This window comes from Chinchilla lanigera, unplaced genomic scaffold (genome assembly GCF_000276665.1).
Source record: "Chinchilla lanigera isolate Chin_1 unplaced genomic scaffold, ChiLan1.0 scaffold00018, whole genome shotgun sequence".
Taxonomy (NCBI): Eukaryota; Metazoa; Chordata; class Mammalia; order Rodentia; family Chinchillidae; genus Chinchilla; species Chinchilla lanigera.
The window spans coordinates 16,589,540-16,605,743 of record NW_004955419.1 but is presented as its reverse complement, the minus strand read 5'-3'; the positions used below and the strand labels follow the sequence as shown (position 1 = coordinate 16,605,743).

Here is a 16,204-nt window from a genome sequence, read left to right as displayed (position 1 = left end):
CCCCCCCAGGTCTTTTAAATATCTAGTCCTAAATAGGTACAGCCACGGCTCTTACCGCATCTATCCCTACCCACTGTCTGCTCTCCTCACCCACCTTTTCATTCTGTTCTAGCTATACCATCTATTTGTGGGGTTTGAAACACGCCATCCTCTCTGGACATTTGCTGTGCCAAAAATGTGAGAATTTTTTATCATTCTTTTTCATCTCCCAATATATCCTCCCCTACCTCTTACTAGTTCTTCACAATTTACATAAACATTTATGTCCTCTTTGAAACATTCCCAAATTCTTCCACTGAGCATAACATAAATTCACTTTAGTACTCTCACTCATGTTGCACTGCACTAAACTCATCATAATTATAGTTAATGTTGATGTGTCTGGCTGTATCCCAGGCGTGATACTCTATGGTGGGAACTGAATCTTATATTCTCTCCGATGATGAAAAATAACCACAAAGCTAATGAATGAACAAGTAAATGAACAAATGCCATAATGTTCACTAGGTGTATGTTCAACATAGAAAATAAACTAATAAACTCTAGACTAAAAGTTGTTGCTATAGTAAATCCTGTTCTGCAATTATGAAGTGAAAACTCTTAGAAATATATTCAAATCTATTTCACCAAATCTATATTGGGGTTACATATAGATTTATCCATTATATACCAGGCACTGTGGTAAGGTCTTCTGATTGTGCTATTCAATGATGCAAAAGAAACTAACTAAAAACAAATAAAAATAAAACAATGTCAAAGGTATAACTGGAAAGACTATTTTGCAATTACTGAGCTTTTCTATTTACCTTGTAATTTCAAATGAATCATATTTAGTATGTCCCATTTGTTTTAAGTATTTACTTGGGCCTCACAGACTGAAATTCTAGAAGGAAAAAATGTTGGCTCAAGTCACATTTAGGCAATTTATGACAGTCTAGCCAAATCAGAGAAGAACCAGGAGGTCAAAGAACAACGTAACCTCAGATTTATGGTTACAGGGTTCTTCCACCCACGTACATGCTTTAGTTATTAAACACGAACACAAATCATTTTTGAAAAGGACCCATAGGGATAGAACAGCCAATTAGAAAATGGTGTGCAAAGGAGTGATAAGTAATAGACTTAATCCAGAGTATAAAAACAACAGGACAAACACGCAAAGACCAAACAAATTTCCAATCATGCCAACTGTAAATCCATTCTGCAAATATGAAGGGGAAAAAAATCTAATAACAAAAAGTCATTACAATGCAAATGAAAATAGGTGAAATGCCATGTCATTCTTAAGGAAACTGCTCAGTTGCTATCACATAAAAATAAAACTCTACTGTTCATATTTTTATAAATAGCCTGGTGTGATGGTACATGCAGGTAATCCCAGAACTAAGGAGGCTGAGGCAGGAGGATGTCCAGGAGGTCAAGGCCAGCCTGCGCTACTGAGTGAGTTCAAGGGCAGCTTGAACTACACAGTGAGACCCTGTCTCAAAAAAATTTTTAATGAGTAACCTTACAAAATAATTTCAGTTGATATATCAACAGCCTATATAATATGACCCAATAGCAAGTACCTCCAAAAGTCAAAGATATAGAATCTATTAACGTGCTTCACACCAAAAGGCCAAAGGAGAAAGCAAGTGAGGTAGTCTCAATGGTGCAAGTATTATTTGGTGCTCAGGCATTCACTTACAGTATTGTTGTTGTTATTTTTAATCTTCCCTCAGTTTTAAATTTTTATTAGTACATGTTAGCCTTTATTGTTTTAAAGATGAATTAGACAAAATATAGAGAAGTTGTAAATATGACAGGGATCATACACCAGTGACCAAAATCATGCTTGAAGGATCTTTATTAAACTAAAGAATGAGGCAAAAAAGCCCTATCACTTCAGTGCGGGAATACTAGCCAACATAATGAGGCAAGACATACAAACAAAAGTAATAAAAATCAATCGTATTTCAGATATAGGAAAATCAAATTGAAAGCAAATTTTGAAAGATGTTGAAAATGATTCATGTAAAGGATCACTATTTTAACTACAAAATTTTACAATAGCATGTGATCATTCATAGACTTAAAAATCCAGTTGTAGTTATAGCTACATGATAACATACACTTTAAAAATAATTTGGGGACAATTTTTTATTACAGTACAAGAAATTTTTATTATGCAACTTCAAAAAATTATACTAACTTTTTGTCACAAATTACATGTAATTATATGCGCATTCAGTCATGTCTAAAATGGTAAAAGACAGACTGTAGGAGTTATATTTTTCTGTTTCTCCAAAACTACTAGTGGATATATTATTTATACATTAAAGAAAAGAAGCAAAAGAAAAACTACAAATGGAAGTTCATAAAGACTTTAATGGTTCCCTTGAATAGAGGTATTCACATTTTTATTTTTTTATTTTTTATTTTTTGGTACCAGGAATCAACCTCAGGACCTTGCGCTTGCCAGGCAGGTCTTTGTGCCACTGAGCTATATCCCTGGCCCATGTATTTGCATTTTTAGATAAAAATTACAAAAGATGGCTTAACCACATTTCATTGCCCATAAGGATTGGATGTTTACTTAATTGGCTTAAAGTCAGCAATGTACTGGAGACATATGAGAACATCTCTCTCAACTCACAATCAGGAAGGAGAGCCAGGCCTTAAGGGAAACTGGAAATAGGAGCAAGAAATCAGTAGGAGCCATGGGGGTATCTCCAGCCTTCCCTGTTTCCCTCTGGGGTCATACAGTGTGCTGCCTTGGTTTCTCTTTGCACATTCTTCTTCACATTACATTGATGGAATCTGTATGGTTATCTGTGCACAATTGTAACTCTATATTCCCCAACTACTGGTAAAACAGAGACAAAACCAAAATCTATTCCCTTAAACCCACTGTGTCTTAATCCAGACCACTAGGAGGAAGGCTATAAAGCATCTATCGCAACATCTTGACTGTCACCTGCAATCTAAAGTGACAACCTCCATGGGTGGGCCTGAAGCAGAGTAGGAGAGTGCTGTGGTTCTCACTGAAACAGCTGTTGCTCGACATGAACTACAAAAGACATAAGCTACAAAGGAAAGAAAGGATTTCATGCTAGGATCAGACTTCTTCAGTAGAAAACTTGATTTGGAAGTTTACCAGGGCAAGCTGTCCTTCCAAAATGAGCACCAAATACCAAGAAACATGGTGTAGAGATTGGGAAAACTGAAGTGAAAAAATATTTCTGAGAAAGTAGAAAAATGTTATTTTTCAGAGCCATCATGAGAGACAAGGCATTGTCTTATGAGGTATTTTAATAACCATAAACAAAAATTTTAGCAGGAGTTTACAGTATATGAAAGACACAGACAATTGAACTATGATATTAAAAGTATTTAGAATCCAGCAGCAACCCAACTCTGAAACACTTCAAAAAGCCAAATACATTTCAAATCAAATCTATTGGCAATTGAGGGACTCAAGGGGGTGGACACTGAAGGGAGATCTTAAATTCATGAACTTATTATGTATTTTATTTGTTATAATTATCCTAAATCTATCAGAAAATACACATTTAATTTGTGACATTTATTAGGATTCCAAATAAATGATATTTAGATGTTTGTTTTTTATTTTTCTTTCCTTCTCTTTTTCCTTTTTGTATGAGTTTGTATTTAAAAAAACCCACATTGACCATTTTGGAGCAAGAGATTCTGTCTTTTTATCTTTAAAAAAATTGAACTTCTAGTTTGACTTACTGGCAGTGCAACCTGGGTCATTCTTACTTATATGCTCTGTGTCAGCTCCACTTTGAGAATAATTATAGTAAGGAGGAAGTTTGCTTTTATGAAGATTTAATGAATTCATACAGTGAAAGGGCTTAAGTGATGCCTGGCAAGCAGTAGTAGTCAACTATCACTATTGGTCATCATTTGTCAAAGGAATTACATAATATGTTCTTAGACTATGTCTGTCAAGTAGATTAACCAATTACAATGCAACCAACTTTCATTCAGAGCTGTGAATGGAAACCTGGCCTCACGCTAGTGGAGGCTCATGAGGTAGGACTCTGTAATCATTAGGGAAAACTATAACTCTATAACCAATAGTATATAACTCCACTGGAGCCAACAAGGATTTGGTAGCATACTGGACAGAAGAATGAAAAAATAAGTACTTGAAGCTGGGCTGTTATGACAATGACTGGAATGGCTAAAGACAGTACTGATGGTGAAATGGAGAAAAGACATGACTTCAGAACCTACAAAATTCCTTCTAATTTCTTTTCAAGAACTCCAAATTAATAATGAATACCATTTTCTAGTCCCTGTAGGAGCTATAAAGTAAAATAAGATGTGCTCTCTGCCTTCAACAAGCAGGAGGAAGACAAGCGCTAAGAAAGATTTTTATACTATGTGCCGTGCATCCTTATAATTTCTTCATCAAATAAGGTATTTCCCTGCAGTGTTTCCCCCCGCATTTTGGGCAAACATCAAATAGGTGTATACAGAGCACTGCAAAACTTTCTGAAAAGAATTGTACTGCTGGGACTATATTCTGACATTTGATCTTTGGCCTTGAAATTATGGGAAAAAGAGGAAAATTTGAAATAGAAAAAGAAAAAGGAATAAAGAAGAATTCATCAATGGTTTCTGTGTTTGTGGGCTGACTAAGGCTGGCCCATGTGTGAGTTCTTTGGAGAACTCTTTGGGTTTTTTCCACATCTCCCACTCCCTGTAGCACCTACACCCTGTAATCTTTTGTTGGAGTTTTCCTCCTTGCTTCCTCTACGGAAAAGTCACACATCTTTGGTTGCCCAACGTAGACAACGCGGGCTGTTCCTCTTGGTTTCCCTTTCTACCTGCACCGGCAGATCCCACTGGTGTCCTCACCACACCCCGGCCTTCAGCCAGCATCTGCCTCTCTGCCTCACAGCTTGCTTGAGTGCCTGGAGATCACACTATCTGTTTTGGGGGAAATTTGCAGAAAATAGAAGATAGAGAATTAATATCCTCACGAGGGACTGGCATGAGGTGGTCTATAAAAACCTGGGATCCCTCGCTCTTCCGTTTGACATTTCTAGGACTTGAATCTACAGTGGTTCCCAGTGCTCCCCAGAGGAAATGAGCACTAGCTACCTTTTGTTGTTGTTCCTGGCTGCCTTCACTAAAGAGACAGGGAAGTTTGTCCCACTTCTCTACTCTCCTATCAATGTTTACTTAGATCACCTCCCAAATAAGTTATTCTGCCACCCAGGTCCTCTTCCCAGGTTACACTTCTGGCAAAATTGAAACTGAGACACTGCCTGGGTCTCTATGTCATTTCTTCTCTAGTGCTTAGTCACAGGGGCAGCTCAAACTTGCCATCAAGTGAGTTTCCAACCAGTGTGCAGGATGTGGATCCCTCTCCCTCTGGCTGGTGGAAGGGGAAAGCACTATGCGAGGGAGAGAAAAACATCTGTCTTTCAGTCTGACCCTGCTCTGCTCCCAAACACCAAGATCCTCATGCTTCCTCTGTTCTCTCTGCTTCTCTTCTCAGTTCTCTGCTGAAATGGACTGAGCAGGGGAAGAAGGGGAGGTTGATTGTGTAAGGCCAGGTCAGTGCAGTATCCATGCTCTCTGAAGGACTGTATCCTACCCAGCTATTGTTAGCTCTGGTTAAAGAAGGAGAATACCCCACTGTTTTTCAGAGTGCGCTGTGGGCTCTGGTGCCAAATATTTGGCAACACTGAAGTACCCACATAACTTCCTTCGACGAGCTTCAGCTAACTAGATTAGGTTATTTACAAATATCCTTAATGTTGGTGTTTTCATTGCCAGAAAATTCCAACAATAACTTCCTGAAATCATTTCTTTTGAGACAAAATTTAAAAGCCAACACTGGACATTTTGCAACAAAACATGACTAAAAACAGAACAATCTTGGCTAGAAATAGTTCTGCACAAACACAAATAAGCAAATAAAATTTGCTTCATTTCTTTCAAAGTGCATCTCAGATTCATCTGGAAAAGCCTTCAGAAGAGGACTACAATGGATGAAGTTTTTGTTCTACAGAGATGACTAAAGTGGTATAGGTTAAAATGAATGAGGCAAGCACACTCTTGAACAATACGTGTGAATATGCCTGGATCTTCTCCACTGACAACAGCAGGCAAACAGACTCCCTCTTGCTGCATAAGACAAAAATTATAATAAAAAGCCAAGACTAAGAACTAAAGGAGGAGAATTACTTGTGATGGAAACTGGGTCCTTTGAAGCAACTATCTTATTTACATAGGATAACATTAAGTCTTAGGAGAAATTGTTCTTCCCTGGAAATATTCTTTGATGAGTATTACCAAGTGAGAATAAGAGAAACTGACAGAGCAGTGGGTCACTTCCCCATCTGTGTGACAAACCAAGGAGGGCCACTCTTGACCTCTTAGCAAAGGGATGGAGTCAGTTGCACCATCTGCAGCCGCAACACCTGCTCTAGGTTACATCCTAGCCTTCAGGCTCCCCGCCCTAGAGAGCTCACCAAACAGTGGACAACTACCTTCCCTGTGTACAGGTATTCTGTGTGAGTCTGAATTCTCGAGAGCCAGGGTGAACTAGGAAGGAGGAGACAGCAGCTAAAGTGAGCAAAACGGCCCATTGTAGCACAGCTTTCCAACCCTGTAAGACTCAATGCCACAGCATTTGCCATTAGACAAAAAAAAAAAAAAAGACTGGAATTTCATTTCAACTTCCTGATAAGCTAAAGCAGCATTTTTTTTTTTTAAAGCAGAGCTTTGTTGTGAAATAGGATGCAAAGTTCCATGGATATTTAAGATAAAGCTGAGAACTTAAAAGCATTTTGAGTTATACTTGAGATCAATCATTCCAGGACGTGCTGCCAGATGCCCCAAAGGTATGTCAATTTTTAATCACTTTTATCCAAGTAAAACAATAGTCCACTTCCTAGTAAAATTATTTGTGTGCATTATAGTTCATTTTTTAAATGCAGGAGAAATGAATGTATCTAAATTGGTTAATATATCTCCCATGGCTAATTATGGTTCATTATTTGGAAACTTTCTGCCCATTTTTTGGATTTACATGATACAGTTTCTTAAACTGATGGTAAACACATATAGTTTTACCTTATTTAATGTAGAGTCCACTAGAAAAACGTATACATACTTCAGGCAAAGAAAAACTTATACAAGGTACATGTTCTCTTAATTTAATACTTGTAGACTTTCATCTGTGGGGGACCTTAAAGAATGTTGTATATTACAGAAAGCCCACTATACTGCCACCCCTTAGAGAAGAAACTAAAAATGCATGTGCAGCAATCTCAGTGGACACTTTGACCAAGGTTACCCAAGGAGCAATTCATTGTACTAATAAATGTGTGGAAACAAATGACCACCACTTTGAGCACCTGCTGTAGAGGCCAAAAGTAATTTGTATTAATTTCATAATATCTCAATAAATTTAGTATTAAAAATATTTATACCAGTTTTTCCTTTCCTGAAGTGTATATACATTTTCTTGGTGGACTGTGTATATTTGGCTAATTTACTGTGCTACTAGTCTCTAAAGTATGATTTTATCGACTCTAATACATGTCAGTGTGGATATGTCATTATTTCATTAAACTCTCTTGAGTTGTTTGAAGTTGAAATTTGTTGTCTCTAGTACTCCATGTTTCTGTATAATATCTGTCACCTATGAGAGTGACCCTGCCAATGGGCGTCCTCTCATTCCTCCCTTTTGGGAACAGCAGGTTACTGTACGTAAGCAGACTCTTTGCCAGAAATCCATTCTCTATATGGCCTGGGAAGATTTAGTGAACAGTCTTAAAAGTCTATGGCAAAAGCAGAGACAATATACAACAGATAAATTTTTTACACTACAGAGACCTCTTAACCTGACAGCTTACCAGAGAAAAGACAAGGAAACTCCATGGCTTCTTGAGAAATGTTCAGTTACGCTTACTTATTAAGTTAACAATAGCATATTGATTTTTATATTGCATGTGATTTGCAATTCCACTTTCAGTATAACCCTTTCTTTGTGAATAAATGCCACATTATTTAGAAGTTACTGGCTTCCAAGAAACTAATATAAGAAGTTTCTGTTGCCAATATTTAAATGAGTTCCTTAGGAACTTTGATTATTTTTACTACAAGAAGTTTCTCTCAGTGAGATCTACATGGAAGTACTGCATTGCCACAGAGCCTCCTTCATTAAACAGATGTGATGCTCTACCTTTTCTTCCTGTTTGGGGTTTGAGATGGATTCCTGATAGTAACATCTCCCTCAGCCATTTTAGACCATGAAGTAATCAAAGATGATAGAGCTGAGCTAAAAGGAGGGATCTGGATCCTCATATCAGATATCTACCAAATTAGCTCTGAATTTCTACTCAAGCCTTGCTTAATTTGGAGCATAAATAAACGTTTATCATGTTTAAACCACTAGTACCTCAGATGTTTTTCTTTGTTACATTCAGCTACACCTACTCTTAGTCAAACCGTTGGGTTAAGAAGGAAGTGTACATGACAAACTAGAAACTTAATGTACCTATGTGGTGAATGTGGCCTCAAAGCCATGGTTATATCCTCTGGGTCAGGTTGCCTGTACATCTTATGTACACTTTTCCAGCCCTGGAAATGGAATCCATTACTTTTTCCTAGACTTTAATACAATTCACCCATAGAATACAGTAAAATGCTGGTGTGTGTGTGTGTGTGTGTGTGTGTGTGTGTGTGTGTGTAAAGGTAGGAGACAATTAGAAGACTAAATCAACTTTTCTTTGGCACTTACTTAGCTGTTTGATTAGTATTCAGCTACCTAAACTTTCCTATTGTCTATGCCTTTTCTGTGAAACCATGGCAAAAAATCATAATATAAGAGCACTTTGTAATTACAAAATACTTTACAAATTAAAGGTCTATCTATTCAAGATACATGGATTTAATAATTCTACTTCATGGTCTCTGTCAAGAGAAGTCCTTTCTAAATGTATATGTATCACCAGGTCATTGGTGGAAAATTTCCCTACCCTTTCACCAGGTAGAAATCTGTCAGCTTGGAAGCAGGACATAGCAGAATCTGCCCTAGCTATGTCTAAGCATTCACAGTCAGGGCATTCAAGCAAACATACTAAAATATAAGCAACCAATAATAATAAGTGTCTTCACTAACAGCAGTAGCTATACATCCTTATTACTTACCATATTCAGGGAATTTAAAAAACTAATAAATAAAACTAGTAAATAAAAAGTAGTAAATAAAATATGTGCATGTGTTTGATTTAAAAGTGGAATTTTACACGTGAGAATTATTTAGTCGCTCATTTCAAATTAAAAATTTTAGTACCTTTTTGACATGGAAAATATTTATATGTAGTTTGGTATCTACTTTTTGCATTCATTCATTCATTCATTCAATTCAATCTATACTTCTATAGTTCTGATAGGATTATAAAAGAAGTTCCTATATAAAGTCAAGGTCAATATCAAAATTGTTTAAATGTTTGTGAACCAAAAAGAACACATTCCAGAGGTACATTTGGAAATATATCTTTTCAGAATAAAGAGAGAGATTAGTTTCTTCAGCAGTGAGCAATTCCTGCCACCAAAATCATGCTCTGAGTTTCAATCTGCGGAATATGCTTCAGACCATATGAGCCTCCACATCTTCCTACAGAAAAGGGAAACCCAAACTTTCCTTATCCTTTCAGCACTGGGGCCATCAGACGGACCACCACAAAATGCACAGAGGCTATATGAAAAGAAGACACAGTGATCCTAATTTTCCTCATCAGGGTTTTAATCCAGTGGCAAGTCACATATTTTCAAGTTTTATTAGAAAAATAGAAACAGAAGTTTTCTTCCCATAGACTGAGAGAGGTTGCTCTTCCAGTAAAAGTATGACTGTGTAGAAATAGGGACATATAACAGATGATGTCTTCTCCTTAAAATTAGAAAAGCTTCCTCCTATCTATTTCCAGTGTCCTGGCCACCTAAACCTTGGACTTTTGGTAAGACAACATACTTTCAAATCATCTTGCTGGAACTCCAGAACAATGAGGAAAGCAGAATACTTTTCACAGGAAGCTGCATGCTATGTTTGTTTAACAGATATTTTTTAAAAAGTAATGTGTGAATGAAAGTATCTAATTTTCTTGTGATGTGAAATTGTTAGGCTACATAGAAGCTGATGTTCACAGTGGGCCCAAATCAAAATATGCTGTGTAGAAAAAGTAGTTTGTAAATCCATAGCAGAAAGAAAAACCAAGAAGAAAGGTTGTTATAAACAACCATTCCCCAGAAAGGAAAAGCCGAAGAGCTTTTCATTGATTTTGCAAAAGGTTTCCACATAATTAAGTTCAAGGTATTAAATCTTTCCCTTGGGTTATGGATTGTGCCTCTGGAAAGGTCTATCCTACCTACAGAGTTCACTGCGCTAGCCCATGCATTTGTTAATGAACACTGGTGGAAGTATCTAAAATCAAGTTCATCTATTCAAACCAAGTGTGTCAATAGAAGGTTTTCATTCTTATACTCCCACCAAGTTGTAAAACTCTGACACTGAATTTAAAAATGGAGTTGTTATCCTTTTTGTTTAGTCAATCATATGTCCTGAGAGATGACAGCAAATTTCATGTTGGTAAAGCAAATTCTACAACTCAAGACTTTACATAAGAAGAAAAGGAGTCTGACTTGTGAGGAGTAATTGAATGCTCTCAAGTATATATTTATGTGCATGTCTGTGTGGTTATGAAAGTGTGTATGTAAAGTTGAGTGGGCAAAGAGTTTTAAACAGAAAAGGTTTGTTATGGTGTATGTCTGCATGTCCCCCCAAATCCTCATGCAGTCCTGGGGTGGGCTTCTAGATTTACGATTGATTCATGGTACAGTGTTGGAATTATGGATGTGAGTGCTACACCTGCCCTGGGGTGGGTAGTTTGCATACAATGTAAGGGAGGGAAAGAGGCTGCCTGCCACCCCTCCTCTTTTTTGCTCTTGTTGCCTTTGCTGATTTCTGCCACCATGAGCTTTTGCCCTCTGCCATGTGTCACTGTACCTTAGAGCCAGCCAAGTATGGACTGAAACCTCCATAAACTGTAAGCTAAATAAACCTTTCCTTCCTTCATTTTGAGCGTTGGGTATTTTGTCTCAGCAATGAGAGAAAAGTAGCTAAGACAAGGTTACAAAACTAATTTTCCTAGGGAAAATAATCAATACTCTCCAAAAAGCCCTGATGTTCAATTTCACATAAAGACCAAATGTTGCTATTTTGCACACTCGTGGGAATCTGATGAATGGTGTCCTATCCATAGCAAATACATAAATTTTATATTTAAATCCAAAGTATACAAGTTAGCATTTTCAAACTAAGGTAATAAAACAGGCCTGTCTGATCTCTATGCAAAAATCATGTTCTAACTACTTTTTAAATATTAGATAATGTCTATCAACTTTCTCTATATATCAAATTTTTATACCTAAAAGTGCCCATCAGAAGCTTGGAGAAGCTACAATAAAGGCAAGTGGATTTTCAGGTTAGACAGGGACTGGGTCCAGCTGCCCTTCTTCTGCACCTTGTCATAACCCAACCAAAATGAGAAAAAAAAATAAAGTTAAGAGAAAGTCCAGTCAACACACACTTTGGAGAAATCTCTGCCGGTTGGATTAGAAATAGATCCAGACTGAATAAAGGCAGTGGGAACCTTTCTGGCAAGGCTGTTTCCCAAGACAGGATGTAGTGCTTGGAAAGGGGAAGGTGAAGACAGAGCAAGTCTTGAGGCGAGCACAATGAATTTTCACTGTTTGGATCCGCATCCTCAGAAACCCCAGGGGCAACGCCCGCCAACCAAAGAGAAGAGCTGCTTATGGCAAATTTCCCCCTAACGTAATCCGGTTCTTCCATGGAGGAGTGGGAAGTGAACCATATTTAGAATAAGGCAGCCATGAGGACTTCATGAGTGCTTGGACTGCAGGCCGAGCTAGGAAATACATCTGCAAAACTAAACTCAGCCTGGTACAACCGCTTCATTAAACAGCGTCTATCTGTAGTCATTTCATCTCTGTAAGGCAAAAAGCCTTTAAAAGTATACACACAATGATGAAATACAAATGGACAGTAGAGACCATAGTTGATAAAATAATAGATGCTACCACTCTCAACAAAATTAAAAGGGAGACTAAAAGAATATTTGCCACATAATTGGCAGCTGAGGGTTATTACCACTGAGATTTAAAAAAGATTTTACAAATCAGTTTGGAAAAAGAACCACCTTCAGATGAAAAATTGATATTAATCCCAAAATATTCTAGTGGGTATTGAAAACATAAGAGCTATGTATGGCCGTACTATATGGGAAGAAGAGTATTCAGCCTCACTCAGGGAAACGCAATTTTAAATGGGACTCTGTTTCCCACATATAAAGTTGGAGACAGAGTTCAGTGATGCTATCTTGTGCTGATCAGTCTGCATTCTATGTACTGACACAAGCACTGCACATGAGAGTGCAATTTGGTAACATTTTTGACAGACCAACTTGAGACATGTATCAGTGGCCTTAACAATGTGCATACTCTTTGACGCAATAATGCCACTTTGAAAATTTACACTAATGGAATGATTAGAGACATGGACAAATAGTCTACAGTTGAGAACTGTATGACTATAAAAAATGATAAAGGAGAAGAGTATGTCTTACAGAAAGAAGACTAAAATATGGTGGGATAGAAAGTTACAAAGTTACACGCAATTTGATTGCTCTCTATGTATGATACATGTGGATGTATGAAAATACACCTGATACCTAAACAACTGCTAAGAATGAAGAAAGGTATGCACCAAAGCATAGTGTATTTATAGGAATTTTTCTGATTATTCAATTTTCCATGCTACACATTTATTATTGGTAAAACAAAATGTATTCCAAAAGGGGAGAGAGAAAAACAAATTGAAGGGGACTCAACAAGAATCCAGAGTGCTGGGTGAGTGGCACACGTCTGTAGTCCAGCTATGTAGGGGGCTGAGATAGGCATATTTCTGGAGCCCAGGGGTTCAAGGCCAGTCAGGTCAACATAGCAAGACTCTGCTTCAAAAAAAATCACTATACGAACACATGAAAAGTAAAAAAATGCTTTGATACTTCAAGAATTGTTTAAGATATAACGTAAAAGATGACATTGATGAATGGCAACACTGAATAGAATCTATTGAGGCCTAAATTTCAAAAAAGTATGTAGGGTTTAATTTCTAAAATTCTACAACTTTATTGATTAATATAAAAAGAACTGTATACATGGATGTAAGGTACTTTTGAATTGAAAGAACTATTATAAAAATGTAATAGTCTTTGATTAGTTTAGTGTTTTTCATATTGAAATAAAACTTCTTACTGATCTCATTTGGGATATGTGAAAATGAATCACATCCGGTGACAGATGGGTGAGGTTGATCTACAACACCATAGGTAAGAAGAAAGGGAAGAGAATTTGCACTGGCAGGTATTTAAATACTGTATGGTGTCAAATGACAAGAGTTAAATCATTTTGGCAGTGCTTAAAAATAAAATAGGTAATAGAATAAAATAAAAAGCCAGGAGGAGAGCAAATAGCAATGTAAATTTTGTATCTGGAAAAAGAGGCATTAAATTAAGTTGGAAAAAGATGAATGGCTAGTAAGCAAGGAGAACAGATTAACTGCTTTAAAAAATAGGTATCTTTGTTTTACCATACCCCCCAAAAGTTCCAACTGAAGTACATTTTTAAATGGGAAACTACTTTTTCAACTTAGAATATAAAAAAGCCACTCAAAAAATAAGTAAATATAGGACCTTAGAACAAAATTTGATAGATTTGAGCATTTAAAAATGTAAATCTCCCATCTAATGACACTGCCATAAATAGAAAGTACAATGAACTGAAAAACAATTTGCAGTACACATAAAAAAGTCACTGCCTTAATATGTAAAGAGTTTCTACAAATCATCAAGAGCAAAGAAAGATGATTATAGCATCAAGAAAGCAAAAATTATGGCAAGGTAATTATCAAGAGAAAAATGTGAATGTCCAGTAAAAAACTGCATTTGTTCAGATTATGTCTCCATTCACCTGGTAAACTGGCAAAAATATTAAAATTATGGTATGCTATACCCTGAAATATATATATCTATATATATATTTGAGACAGGATCTCACTATGCAGTTCAGGCTGACCTTCAACTCACTAGGTAGCCAAGGCTGGCCTTGAACTCACAGAGATCCTCCGTTCTCAGCCTCTCAAATGCTAGGATTACAAGCATTCGCCACCACACTTGGCTACTGATCCGCATTTAGCAAATCCACTGCATTATACAGCTCTCTAAGGGAAAAATAGACAATATATATCAAGAAATTAAATGTTCATAACTTTCAATTTACAAATTAAAAACTTCTTCAGCAATCAGAAAAGTCTACAGATATTTGTGTTCCCTATAACCTAGTTAAGAAAAAAACCAAGGGTCCAATAAGAGACTGTTGACAAAATACACCATGGTATTTGCAGTCAGTGGCATAGGATTCTGCTAATGTAGAACATCTTATGATAGAACAAATGAAAATTGTAGGCTACACAACTGCACAATGCCAACTTGTCTAAAAGGTTGTATGAATTTGCACACTGAACAAACTTTAACCATCTGTAAACACTGGCATGCTAGAAGTGATGCAATTATGTTTCTCCTTTTCTCCATTCCTTTTCTTTCACTCATTCCACATACACTGAGTTGCTGTTATGGATCAGACATAGCTGTATTTCCAAACTGTCTTCCATGGACTATCTATTACTGTGTAATTGAAAAACATGTTGTAAAAGTCCATCGTCCAAAGCTGACTTCTCTTAGATGCTAAAAATTTATAAACGGTTCAGAGCAAGTTATGAAGGTCACGCAGGTTCTATTAAAAGTATAAAATAACATTAACAAAAAGAGACTTGAGGACATGTCCAGGTCACTACACATCCTACCTCTAGAAACATTTTGAAGATCATACTCACTCGGTTCAGCTTGGAGACAGCCTGTTGCTACCCGTGTAAAATGTGAGTGGTGTCTTACGAGCTCCTCTCCTAACTCTACTTAAGAATTAAGAAGACTGACAACTCGCCATTCTAACCCCTTCATATGCATTATCTATTGGACCTCACAACAGCAAGGGAGTAGCAATGACAGACTCTGTGGACAGGGACGCGTGACTCGGGCAGGTTATGCCTTGCCCGAGGCTGAACCTGGGTTGCAGGGGGGCAGGCAGCCCTGTGTGTGGGAAGGGCCCGGGGCGCAGGCCAGGGCGCGGAGGGCGCGCCTTGCCTTACCGCGGCTTGCTGGAAGGCGCCCTTGGTGTAGGTGCCGCCGCCGCGGTAGGTGATGGCCGGGATCTCGCGGCTGAGCAGCGCGCACTTGTGCTGGTGCGCACGGCGCGAGGAGATGTAGTCGACGCGCGGCACCACGTTGCTCTTGGACGCGAAGGTCACGATGGCCACCCGCGTGGCGGTGGACACCACGGGGAAGTCGGACAGCAGCTTACGGACGAACTTGAGCTCGCTGCGGAAGTTGGCTTGGCCCACGCTGGACGACTCGTCCACCAGGAAAACGAGCTCCAGACGCTCGCTGAGCTCCCGCAGCCGCCGCACGCGCCGCCGGAACGCCTGGCCCAGCCGCTCCACTTTGCTCTCCGCCGCCTCCTCCTCCTCGCCGGGCGCGGGCGGCGCGGAGGACAGTCGGCCCGGCGCCCCGGGTGCGGCCTCGGAGAGGAGGCGGAAGCTGAAATTGCGCGACGGGGACGTCTGCTGAAAGGTCGTCCAGCCCGAAACGAGCGCCAGACCCCAGCAACAAAAGGCCAGACGCGGCCACATTGCGCTGGCGACGGAGCGGTCGCCCCGGAGCGCAGGAGGCGGCCCGGCGAGGAGCTGCGCCCGGCGGCTCGGCGCGCAGAGGGTGCGCGCGGAGGGGAACGCGGGGCAGCGGCGGCCGCGAGCCTCAGAGCCCTTTCATCTGACACTGGGGACACAGTCCAGACTCCTTGGCAGCTCGGAGATCCGAGGGAACGGCGCGCTCTCTAACTGTCTGCGCTCCTCTTTTTTCCTGCCCTCTCTCCTCCTCCTCTCTCTCCCTGAAGCCTATAAAATATTTGAAGGCAAGGGGGCAGTCAAGAAAAATCCCCCGCACCCCTCCTTCTCTCTCACTCGCTCTCCTCTGTCTCTCCC

At 38.9% G+C, this 16,204-nt stretch overlaps 1 protein-coding gene across 1 annotated transcript in view; it reads right to left on the bottom strand.

Annotated features, from left to right (window-relative positions):
• The window catches only part of Svep1 (sushi, von Willebrand factor type A, EGF and pentraxin domain containing 1), a 183,615-nt gene extending 167,682 nt beyond the window's left edge, over positions 1–15,933 (bottom strand). The window contains exon 1 of the mRNA XM_005382738.2: positions 15,314–15,933. Coding sequence (XP_005382795.1) covers positions 15,314–15,853 — 540 coding nt within the window. The 5' untranslated portion in view covers positions 15,854–15,933. The remainder of the gene's footprint in view (positions 1–15,313) is intronic.
• Between the last annotated feature and the right edge of the window lie 271 nt (positions 15,934–16,204).